The sequence below is a fragment of the Mus musculus genome, chromosome 18 (assembly GCF_000001635.26).
Source record: "Mus musculus strain C57BL/6J chromosome 18, GRCm38.p6 C57BL/6J".
Lineage (NCBI taxonomy): Eukaryota > Metazoa > Chordata > Mammalia > Rodentia > Muridae > Mus > Mus musculus.
In genome coordinates, this window is record NC_000084.6 from 78148295 (window position 1) to 78160398 (window position 12104).

The 12104-nt window shown below is 47.2% G+C and overlaps 1 protein-coding gene across 2 annotated transcripts in view; it reads right to left on the reverse strand.

Moving 5' to 3' along the window:
- Positions 1-12104, reverse strand: part of Slc14a2 (solute carrier family 14 (urea transporter), member 2) — a 450807-nt gene that overhangs the window by 2151 nt on the left and 436552 nt on the right. For both annotated transcript variants that reach the window (NM_207651.3, NM_001110273.1), the window contains 7 exons: positions 11570-11729; positions 10683-10872; positions 9943-10071; positions 8884-9076; positions 7213-7360; positions 5704-5838; positions 2100-2149 (listed from right to left, as the gene is read on the reverse strand). In NM_207651.3, coding sequence (NP_997534.2) covers positions 2100-2149; positions 5704-5838; positions 7213-7360; positions 8884-9076; positions 9943-10071; positions 10683-10872; positions 11570-11729 — 1005 coding nt within the window. The remainder of the gene's footprint in view (positions 1-2099; positions 2150-5703; positions 5839-7212; positions 7361-8883; positions 9077-9942; positions 10072-10682; positions 10873-11569; positions 11730-12104) is intronic.

The window sequence follows — 12104 nt, forward strand, 5'->3', positions numbered from 1 at the left end:
CTGAGACATTTTCCCTCAACAGTGTGCTGCTACCTTCTCAGAGAGCTGTTGCTTAGCAAGGGCCAAGTACCCAGTAAATGGTCCTCCAGGCACAGTTATTATTATCAAGCAGATAGCAGCATTGTTGGGGGCCAGGACTTGCATGCTCATATGCTGGTTAGAAAGGCAAAGGATAATGGCTCGTAGGGCTTTTCTGAGGAGTCGCTGAATGGTTTTTATAAATGTACTTCAATGCTTTTATATTATGCTCCTCAGTGAAGTTGGAGATTTCTTCTGGGTAAGTTGATGGCCATTAAGAAATTTTCTTTCGGTGTCCTTGACAATCATCAGCATAACAAGTCAACTTTCTTTTGTTTGGAAGAATGCCTATGTGGAATGGCACAGTCCGTAACGTCTCAGTGCTGTGCACCTCTAGCTCTGGGTACTGAAGCTTCCTGCATCTCCTCTAGGGCATCATCTGAGGCAGACAGCACATGGTATGTTTATCGAATGATGGATCAGGAGAATTGTTGGTGCCAGAATTGATGGTGAAAGCCTAGGGTGGATGGATGCCCGAGAGGTCACAATCTACCCACTTGTCTCCATGCAGTGCTTCTGAGAGCCCCTCACCCCCATTCTAGCATCCCCTGGTATGGGTGCTCACTCCCTCAGGGCTTCATTCCCTCATTATCTCTTCCTTCTCTTTTCTCCTCCTGTTGTAAAACTCTAAGATTAGGAGACAAATATGCAGGGTCCCTGTGCTGGTGTAGCGCATGGGATAAAAAAGCTGAAAGAGGACCCATGAGTGCCAAAGTGGTTGCAATGCTGCGTGTCAAGTTGTAGTGAAGGCACACACAGCGTGACAGGAAGCATCAGCAGGACTCAGTCCACTGGAAGAGACGGGATGGCATCAGGAGAGGCTAATTTGGCTCCCCATGCTAAGCCCCACCCTCTCTTTCGCTAGAGGTGAAGGATTAATCTACACAGGTGTTTTAGGAAATATCTACACTGTCTCCGGATGTTGAATCTGTGGTGTGTTCTGCTTGTGTAACTAGCCTGGTAAAACTGAATACATTTAAAAAGACACTGTGTCTCCCAATATGTTGTGAAAGAATAGACCTCAAGAAATAGAAAATTCCCCAAGAATCTCACTATAGACAAGATGCCAGGCTGGGTTCAGGGGGTGGGGGTGGCGTCTTGTTTCCAGGAGAGAGAGTTACAACTTGCTAGACTACCATATGGGATGAGGCTAAAGCCCGGACAATAATGGGCCAGTGTTTGGGAGGACCACACCTTGCCCGGGACTGCTTAGAAATTTATACTACTGACCTCTTACTTCAGGACCCCCCAGAAGGTGGGCGTAAGAGAGGGCCACTGGACATTTCCCCCCTTCTTCCCAGTGAAGCCACATTGAACACATCTCTATTCCTACTCTTGTACAATTTGGCTGTGTTAAACTCACTTCTCAAGGATGGGTGACTGCACTTGACCTCTTGGGGTATAGATAGTGATCGAGACCCCAAGGTGAATAACCCTTGTCCATGTGAAGTTCCACATCTACTTTTGTCGTAGGTGGGACAGGATAGATTGATTTCCTAGGTGAGCCCTGAACACTGTGTGCTGGGCTCCTACTTTGCACACTACCCTAAAGTGGGCCCAAGGCAAAGAAGAGTTCCTGGGACTATGTGTGCCCAAAATCCGGAGCTTAGGATTCTCTTTGGCTGATGCCCTCACAGCTCTCTGTTCCCAGAAGTCAATGCCAACAGCCCTCTCCATGAGCCACACTAGCTGCTACGGGATAAAGACATACACCGTCCACAAGCCAGGCAAGAGGATAATTTATGTATGTGCACAAGTTAAAGAATAAAGATTTAAACTTAGTTCTATAGGATGGTAGATTATAATGGAGTTATATTTGAAAGGTCCACTCTTCAAAGTGACCCCTTGGCCACTGGTGATAGATTTGATCCACCCAAAGTTGATGTATAAGTGTTTGAGACCCATTTCCTTCCTGGCAGAATTAAGGTGGCTAGCAGGATGTGAGCCAAAGGGCAGAGGGGTTTGATGGCAACATTTAGGAGGTGGAGGGGGACATGTGGCTTGTAGCCCACGTGACTTACCACAGACAGCATGTTGGCCAGGGCAGCACCCAGGTAGGCTGCAAACAGGGCTAGAAAAAGAGACAACCGCAAACAGCTCTGTAAAGATTCAACGGCAGCCGGGCTTACTCTCCATATCCCCTCTGCATTAATGCTATCCCTCACATGGTATCTCTGACCCGAACTGAGTTTCATTCCCAGTGCCTTAAAGCTTTTAAAGTGTAAAATTCCATGAAAATGCCAGCACAGCTAAGATAGCAGACGAACTTTGTTAAAGAAAAAAAAAAAATCCGGGGTGGGGGAGGGGCATAATTTAACTGTGACAGTTCTCTTGGGTCCCACCACCATGCTTTCCAGCAAAGGAACATTTAACGGCATAAACCATAAATGAAAATTTTACAATAAAGCAAAGGCAAGCGAGTCTCAGAATTCCCTGTTGTGTTATTCCATCAGGAGCTGTTAGCATAATGAGGGTTTCCAGGGAGAAACGTCATCCTGTATGTTTCGGGGAGACCAGACCTGCCTACTGCTTTGTGTTTTAGGCTGGGCAGAAAGGGCCATGAAGAAGTTGACTCCTGGGAAGAACCAAGCACCGGGAGAAAATGGAAGGCAGTAAAATGGGCCAACATAATTGGGCTTTGCAGTCTCACAAGAGACTGTCCCAGTTGCCCCTAAGATATTAAGGAGAGCTAACCTTTATTGGAGGTACTGTATGCCCAGCCAGTAGTAACACCAGTCATATTTTTCAGTATTCCCTCTAGGTAAGCAGTGGTTTTATACACACACACACACACACACACACACACACACACACACACACACAATACACAAACACACTCACACACATCCACATACTCATACACATCCACACACATCCATACACACACAACCACACACATTCACACACTCATACACATACACACATTCATACACACACACACACACACACACACACACACACACACACACACACACACACACACACCAGGTCCAGACAGAGTAAGTAATAACCGAGCTCTACACGGCTGGGAGTTGAAGCCCGTCGTTGCTTCAGAGCTAGAGATTTGAGTTTGCAGAGCAGAAGAGGTGGAGGAATAGGCTGTGTAGCGCAGAGTTTGAAGCAGGGAGCAGCTTCCCGTGTCCCTCCCACCTGGCCACCTCCTTCTGCTAGAGGACTTGGCGTCCCTGACACCCTTTCCTTGACAACAGAGAACCAGGAATAAACCTTCCTAGATATCAGTTCTGCTCTCCAATCAGTCATCCATCCAATGCCATCGTGACAACGGTCGCACAGAGGGAGCACGGTTTGCGTCAGACGCTGAGATTTGAGGTGACTTCCTAGGACTGTGTGTCTGACATTGGCAGAGTCCTGACCACCTGGTTCTTAGGGCGGGGAGCGGGGGCGGGGGGGGGTGCTCTAACCACTTCGGACTGCAGCTTCTCAATGTTATGAGGTTATAAAGATAAGAGAAGAGGGGGCATCATCCCAAGTACCACAGACACCCCGAAGTGTAGAGGAGATGTGAGATCCACAGGGCAGCTCCAGGCTTGGCCTCTGAAGAGGCTTCAGAGAGTGCCCCTTTCTGAGCCCAACCCTACGTGACTCCTCTGTCACCCCCTGCGCCTACGTAATCCCCAGGGTAGATTTACTCTTATGTTCTCCTGGCTCTACTCTTATTTTATTTTTAGTCAAACTTGATCTGTTATATCAAGATCTCTGAGAGGCCTTGTGTGTGGTCATGGGGTGGAAGAACAGGGAGGATGGTGAATATGTGAAAGAAGGGATCAGAGAGCATAGCCTGTCAGGATTGTGGGGAGTGGGGATCATCCATCCTGGGTGTGTGTGTGTGGAATGGACTGTGGTGGAATGAATCTTCCACCTTGCCCAACTAACTCACCACGGGTGTATAATTGTGGCAAGGGCCTTTCTTCTCTGAGCCTTTCACCTCAAGAGGGAGAAGGGACTGTGGGAAAGATTGGGCACCTTGTAGAGAGCACACCTTTTACAGGCTTGGCTGGGGACTCGCCTCTTTCCTGTTAGCTTTAGTGTTCCATCTGTGAAATGGGCACAGGGAGGGTATCCACACTGAGGGTGGGAGTGGGGGAGCAAAGGAGAAACCATGCACCATGCTCGCTGCTCTGGCGCCAAGGACAAGCTGCTGTGGGTCTGGTCTATGCTGTGCATTATGGGATATTCAACCCAATCACAGATGACATACATTCCCTCCTTCCCCTAGGTGTGGCAAATAAAAATGTCATCGGACACTGCTAAATGTCCCTGGCTGAGGACCACTGAGTCTCACATGACACAGAGCTACTTAATCTCTGGCAAATTGGCACTGGGCACGGTGAGGAAAGTGCCTGGGACTTGTCAGTCCTTACCTGTATGACCCTGGCCTTGGGCACATTCAAGCTGCCTCACCTGTCACCCTGTCCTAGCCCTGCTTTTTGGCATGTCCCTTGCCAAGCAGAATAATAACAGACTTTGGGGGATAGAATGAGATAGTGTTGATGTTGTCCTTTATGTGAGAACTTTGTGAATGGCTGCCTTAATTTGGTTGGTATGATAATTACAATTTCTTGAGTAGCTATACTATGCCAACCCTGTATTGATTTTTTTGGTGCAGCAGAAAATGACTCTTAAGAAGACAGAAAAACTTCAGCTTTCCCAGTCACATCTCGATTAGAATACATTTCCCCATCTCTTCAGCAGTGGTCATAAAATGAAAAGGGAAGTGTCTTTGCAAACTGTTTTAAAGAAACGAATATATGAATATATGGGTCAGAAATCTTCTCTCTATTAGAAATATATTCTGGAACTTTTTATTGGAAACTAATATATTTTTTAGAAAAACAAAAAACTCAATTTGTAGCATTTCAGCACCCATGGCTGTACTGAAATAGAAACTCTGTTTCAAATATTTTGGTCAGAAAGAGTTTTATTTTGTTTTCATTCGTAGACCAGGAAAACAAAAGATGTTCAAGGTTGAGACTATATAAACCTGCCAAGTTACGACAGTCATCCTAACTTCCTATGATGCTGAGGGCTCATCCCCAGGATGTAGGCTCAAAGTCACTGTGCACTCTGTGTGTTGCCCAATTCTACCTGTAAGGGCTAACACTGGAGAACTGCTTTTCCAGCCCCATGACCAGCCAGGAGAGCCGCAATCCCAGGAGACAGCCTCTGAGCAACAATGAAACAATATCATCTAAAAATACCTGTCTCCCAGTGGCCAAACAGCTTTTGCGCAACTGAAGTAGTTGGAGCTGTAAAGGGCAGCATCAGCCGAACATTTTTACAAGGAGACAATCGCCTGTTATCTTTGGGGGAATAGCAAGTAGCAGGACTCTCACAAGTGGGTTTCTTTTTCCTTTTTCTTTTTAAAGATTTATTTATAAGTACACTGTAGCTGTCTTCAGACACTTCAGAAGAGGGAGTCAGATCTCATTAAGGATGGTTGTGAGCCACCATGTGGTTGCTGGGATTTGAACTCAGGACCTCTGGAAGAGCAGTCAGTGCTCTTATCGGCTGAGCCATCTCTCCAACCCCCACAAGTGGGTTCTTTGCAGGGAACTACACAGGTCTTCTCTGTGGTAGGAAGGGGATTCTATGAGTAGTACCTACCACAGGCAATGGCGAGCAGGTGGGTCTGCCAGGTGATGACGTAGAACATGCCACCAATGGCGATGCAGGCCAGGGTGCTGTTGAAGCCACACAGGCCGAAGTAGATGGAGTCAAATGGTGTGGCAATGCTGAGTGCTGAGGAGAAGAAAGCATAGGTCTTACCAGGCTCATCTGCCTTCCTGAAACACACCCCACCCTCAAGCCAGACTCAGATACCCTCATAGGCAGGTATGCATAAAAAGAATTTCAATGTTATTCAATGACAATTCATCTAAAGGAAATAAATGCACAGGACCATAGGGATGGTAGTGGCTAATGATCGTGATGAGTTGAAAAGACTCTTGGGTAAGGGTCTGATTTAAACAGTCCAGAGAATGTCTTTTCTTTGCTGTACACCTAAAAACCCTCTCCACATAAAACCTTGGCTGTGAACAGAGCCTCCTCCTTCATCCTTAAATATTCTTGAGCAAACCTCTCTCAGACGTTATATTTATACTTCGGGTTAAATGTCTCACACTGCAGTCTTTCTTGAGGATGGCTTTTGCTTAGAGGAATAGAAGGACCCTAGCTCCAAAAAATTCAGAATGTGGGCATGAGGGGAAGAGGGAGCAGGTGTGATGCTGAGTGAGATAACCCCATCACAAAAGAACACACATGGTATGCACTCACTGATAGGAGGATATTAGCCCAGAAGCTCGGAATCCCCAAGATACAGTTCATAGACCACAGGAAGCTCAAGAAGAAGGAAGACCAAAGTGTGGATGCTTCGGTCCTTCTTAGAAGGGGGAATAAAATACCCACGGAAGGAAATACAGAGACAAAGAGTTGAGCAGAGACTGAAGGAAGGACCATCCAGAGACTGCCACACTGGGGATCCATCCCTTATACAGTTACCAAACCCAGACACTATTGTGGATGCCAACAAGTGCTTGCTGACAGGAGCCTGACAAATACAGAGGCAGATGCTCCCAGCCAACCATTGGACTGAGCATGGGGTCCCCAATGGAGGAGCTAGAGAAAGGTCTGAGGAGCTGAAGGGGTTTTAAGCTCCATAGGAGGAACAATAATATCAACCAACCAACCCCTCCCCCTGCCCCCGAGGTCCCAGGGACTAAACCACCAACCAAAGAGTACACATAGAGGGACCCATGGCTCCAGCCACATAGGTAACAGAGGATAGCCTTGTTGAATATCAATGAGAGGAGAGGCCCTTGGTCCTTTGAAGGCTCGGATGCCCCAGTAAAGAGGGATGCCAGGTCAGTGAAGCAGGAGTGGGTGGGTGGTGGAGGAGTGCCCTCATAGAAGCAGGGGGAGGGAGGATGGGATAAGGGGTTTTTGGAGGGGAAACCAGGAAAGGGGATAACACTTGAAATGTAAATGAAGAAAATATCTAATTAATAATTATAATAATAAAAAAAAGACCTTCACTATTTTCTTATGAAGCCACCCCAGGCACTAACACCCCTATAGCTCATTAAAGTGGGCATCATTAGAAGAGATGACACAGACCTGCTAACATCCCTATGGTGGATCCAATGGCAGCATGCAAGCAAATGAGAGGCGAAGAGATGAACAGAGCGACCAGGAAGATGCCTCCAGTCCAGGGGTTGTCACACCCGTACACTTGGCCGATTCCAACCGGGATGGCTCTCAGAAGCTGTAAAATGAGTCACACGCTTGTTATGGAAACAGATAGTGCTCACCTCTGCACCGAAGCCCCACACTAACTCTTTTTGGACAGGGGTATATACACAAGCAATGACAGTGATTCAGCCATGCCTAGCTGTACCCTCAGTGATCACTCAATATGGTTGGGACCTCTAGACCCTCTTTCTGACATCCATCACTCGCTTTCTTGAAAGGCAAAGTACAAGTTTTAATTGGAAGACTCAACACACAAGTCCTTATCATAGTCCAAGGAGTTATTTCTTTAAGAACAACTACCAAACATCAATTATTTTTCTGAATCTTTGCAGGAGGAGTCCGGGTGGTCTAAGCTTACTTGTATAGGATTATTAAAAAACATTTCAGTTCTTTAAGAGTTTGAAAAAAAAAGTTTGAGGTAGTTTTGATTGAGAATATAATGAGACACAGCTCACGAGTTCTAACATTATCTCTTCATAGCATTCTGAGAAGAGCAACTTTGCCTACAGACGTTAGTGACTGGATAAAGGCCATCAGTGGGAAAGAGAATCACCAAGGGGTTCTTTTTCTTGCCTCTGGCTCAGGAAAGGCCTCACATAAACACAATGGCCAAGCTAGGGCTGACAGAAGCTGACAGAAGAGTTCTCTTTTCTGAGTAATTTTCAGTGTATTCGCAGTCTGTCAACAACACCTTGGAATGCCGAGAGCACCACCCGGCATCCTTATTTCTGCAAGTTCCTTTAACAAGCCCAAATGGCTTTGTGGAGACTGATCGCCAATAATGACAAGCTACAGATTGGAACGGGAAATCCTTTAATGTAATGGAAAGTAGGAACTCTTAGGGGGGAGAAACGCGTCCCTAGTTTGATGAGAAGCCTCGTGGCTATGTTTTCCCATCCACTTTAAGACTTTTAATGCTGCTTCGTATTCACCCTCTTGGCAAGCTTCCAGAGTTCAGCGTTATCCATAAAATACTTTAAAAAGATAAGAATCTCTGCTGCCTATGTTTCTTAATGGGGGAAAACTTGTGCTTCAAAGCACAAGCCAGGCTCACGGAGAGATGGAATAAGCTCCAGTGACTTAAGTCAGTGGGGAGAGGCGCGGTGTGTATCGTTTAATGATTCAGTGTGATAAATGGAAAAAGATAGGCAGGGTAATAATTATCTTAAAGTGGGGCTTATGCGTCAAAAAGGCTTTCAAACAAAGGAAAGCTGCTAAGAGCTCAGGCCACATAACCAGGAGTCAGAGTTCTTGGCTTGACCTCACCATCCGCTAATTGACTGTGGAACCTTGGATGGGTCTTTTAACTTGCTTTTGGTTGTTTCCTCTGTGCGATCACAGGGAGGGACCAGAAACAGAACTTTTAGCTCAGAGGAGACCAGAAGAGTATCTCCCAGGCTATGTCTGTAGAACGCCTTGTGCCCTGTAATTGTGAATAGTCACTGTTTGCTGATGTGTCTGCTGTGTAAAATGAGTACATTCAATTTGACAATGAATTTGTACAAACACTGTCCTTCCTTCTTTTGCGACACCTACCAAAGACACTTGGATATCTGACCAGGTGATGTTGGGTGGAGTGGTTGTAGGCTGTAGCAGCGTCGTGGGGAAGAAGAGATTGTGGTGGCCCGTCGCTGCCAGGTACAGGGTCACGGCGATGTTGAAGGGCAGTGTGAAGACTGGGAGGTCCCACTTGCTGAAGACGGTGCTCAGGGCACTGGAAAGGATGGGGCTAATGGAGAAAACATAAAAGGCACCCGTCAGCTATTCCTTGCTAGGCAGCACGGCAGCAGACAAGCCTACTTTCTCTAGAGAAAAGTAGCTTGCTGGCTGCCTCTCCTTGGGTCTCTTTCTTGAGCAGGGCACAGACCCTGGGGAAGGTTTACACTACACTCAACCTCAGAAGGATGGTTTTAGGAGAGCCTTGAGTTTTCCCAAAGAGTCATAGAACTCCATCCCCTGGGCAGGAGGAGTTGAGGAAAGGTTTGGGGGGAGAATGGGAGGGAGCTAAAGTCATTAATAAATTTTGAGTGTCTAAGTATTCTGACCTCATGGACAGACTACCCTTCACTTTCTGGGAATGAAGGAGAAGCCTGGTACTTTGAGGTTTCTGCCTCATGGCTGGCCTTCAGTCTACCTTGAGCGGTTGTCTCGGTCTGAGCATTGGCCAAAGGGATGGAGATAATCTTGCTGGAGCAGGAGGGATGAGATTTCCAGACACTGGCAGGACTCTGCACAGCTCTTGGCTTATGAGGCCAGCAGTTTCTTGCTTTGAACTCTGGTGGGGCAAGACTAGAAACCTTTTGAGATCTGGATGGTAGCTGATGAGATACTGCACACAAATGACCTGGCACGATGCCCTCAGTTCCTTAGTCACTGCCTCTAGTCGGTATTCCTGACATTCAAGCCAAACAAACACTTGAAAATGGAAGTTAAAAAAAAAAATCATAGGGTTGGGTTAAGAAGGCTGTTACTTGGAGTGGAAGGATGGCTCAGTGGGTAAAGTGCTTGCCACGCAAACATTAGGACCTGAGCTTGTATTCCCAGAATGTGCACACACACACACACACACACACACACACACACACTCAAACTTACCAAGTCATGGACATGACAATGACAGGAAGCAGCAGCCACCAGTAGTAATTGCCCTTGTCCGAGAACACGGCCATCAGGAGCCCCACAAGCACCCCATTGTAGCCATGGAGTCCTGCTGCAATGGCTGACCTGGGGGCACAAGGATATGCTGGTGGAGTTAGGGCCTCCCTGTGATTTTAACTGTTTTTCAGAGTCATAGTTTTCTAACTTGGGGCCCTATAAGCCATCTCCAAATCAGGGTACCCTTTTGGGGAGATGACCTGTTGTGATGGTTTATATATGCTTGGCCCCTGGGAACGGCACTATTTGGAGGTGTGGTCTTGTTGGAGTAGGTGTGTCACTGTGGGCGTGGCCTTTAAGACCCTCATCCTAGCTGCCTGCAAGACAGTATTCTGCTAGCAGCCTTCAGATGAAGATGTAGGACTCTCAGCTTCTCCTGTTCCATGCCTGCCTGGATGCTGCCATGTTCCTGTCTTGATGATAATGGATTGAACTTCTGAACCTGTAAGCCAGCCCCAATTAAACTTTGTCCTTGTAAGACTTACATTGGTCATGGTGTCTGTTCACAGCAGTAAAACCCTGGCTAAGACACCTGTCTATCCTTCACTCTTCAAAGAGGAGCTAATTACTAGCACCATTGGTTTGATGAGTTTGAGGCTAGAGGGTAGGTAGGAGACAAGGATCTTTCTAGGGAGGGGCCTCCTGGCCTTATACTAGAACACTGGCCCTTGAGAACTTACTTGTCCTGGCTCAGGATGAGGGCAGTCAGGGTGGACATGACAGTGCCCAAGCAACCCAAGATAGCCCACCAGGGATTCTGCACGAAGAGGCCAAGGACGATGAGGATGCCGCTGAGAGGGTTGTTTACAAACATCACCTGAGACATGCCCCGGAGCACCCAGTCAAGAAACTGGAACACTGGAGATTTATCTGAAATGATAGTTGCAAACTCAGCAAATGCTCAGAGCAGGTTGGGTCTGGCCCAGGTCCCTGGTGGCAGTGGGAGTGAGGGTCTTCAGGGGATCGGTGTGAAATTTCACCTGTCAGAGAGGAGGCTAAACAAAGAGCCCGGGTGCATGTGAATGTCCAGAGCACTTGCCAGCCATTGCTAGCCAGATGCAGCCTCTATTAGTCTCTCAGGCTGTTTCCCCATGGTGGGGATTAGGTACCTAACATGAGTTTAATTCTGCTTCCTATGAGAGTGGCACACAATTTCCAGAAAGTTCTCTTGCTGCCCATGGGGTAGGAAACCCATGAGCCAAGCAATGCGGAGATTCCCAGAGAGAACCCCCTGACTGGATAGACATAGCTCCTCTAAGCCACCCAGCACCTATTTATTTGTCTAGAATGCTGGATTCAAAATCCCAGCGCTGGGCTGCAATCTTCAGATGGTATGCTTGGGTCGGCAGAACTTTTCTGTCGACCAATAAGACCTCTCCCACCTATCCATCCTTACAGTACAGTCACAAATACTGGCATTTATATCCCAGGACGCTCTGCTTTAATAGCACATGTAGCTTGTCGGAGATGTCCCAGAAAGAGCCCTCAGGCTGGTCTGCAGAGAATCCCGCAATATGTTTCCAGCGGGGTGAGGGAAGCGACAGGGGGCTGAAGTCACAGAATGTACCTTTAAGTCCCTCGCCGCATTCCTTCATCTCTCCTGTGATGTAGCTGAGGGCTTTGCTGACTCTCTTCCCCCCAGCGACCATGGAGCTCTGAATCCAGGAAGTCCTGGCTGTGTTGGCTTCCACCTTTATCTCAGTGCTCTCCTCCATGGTGTCCAGGTCCTGCCAGGGGCCAGAGATAGGTAAGACTCTTTCATATTTTATGGTTGTCACACCAGGTAACATCTGGAGTCTCTTGGCGGCCAGGGGTAGGGGCGGACCAAGCTGAGATTTACAGTTGAGATTTTGTTAAACTATTTAACTATCTCCTGTCTCTTTAGGTTGCTCGTTTTTACATGCCATCTTATTTACTATAGTCAACCTCCGTGGAATGAGTGGAATGAGGTGCTAGCTTCGCCCTTGTTCTGTGGATAAGGACGCAGGCAGGCAGAGATTCTTGTCTGCAAGAAGCGTCGAAGTCAAATGGCAGAATGAAGATTTAGCTACCGATGTCTAGATTTTCTTTAAAAACTAATGTGTTACATTCTTTCTGAAAGA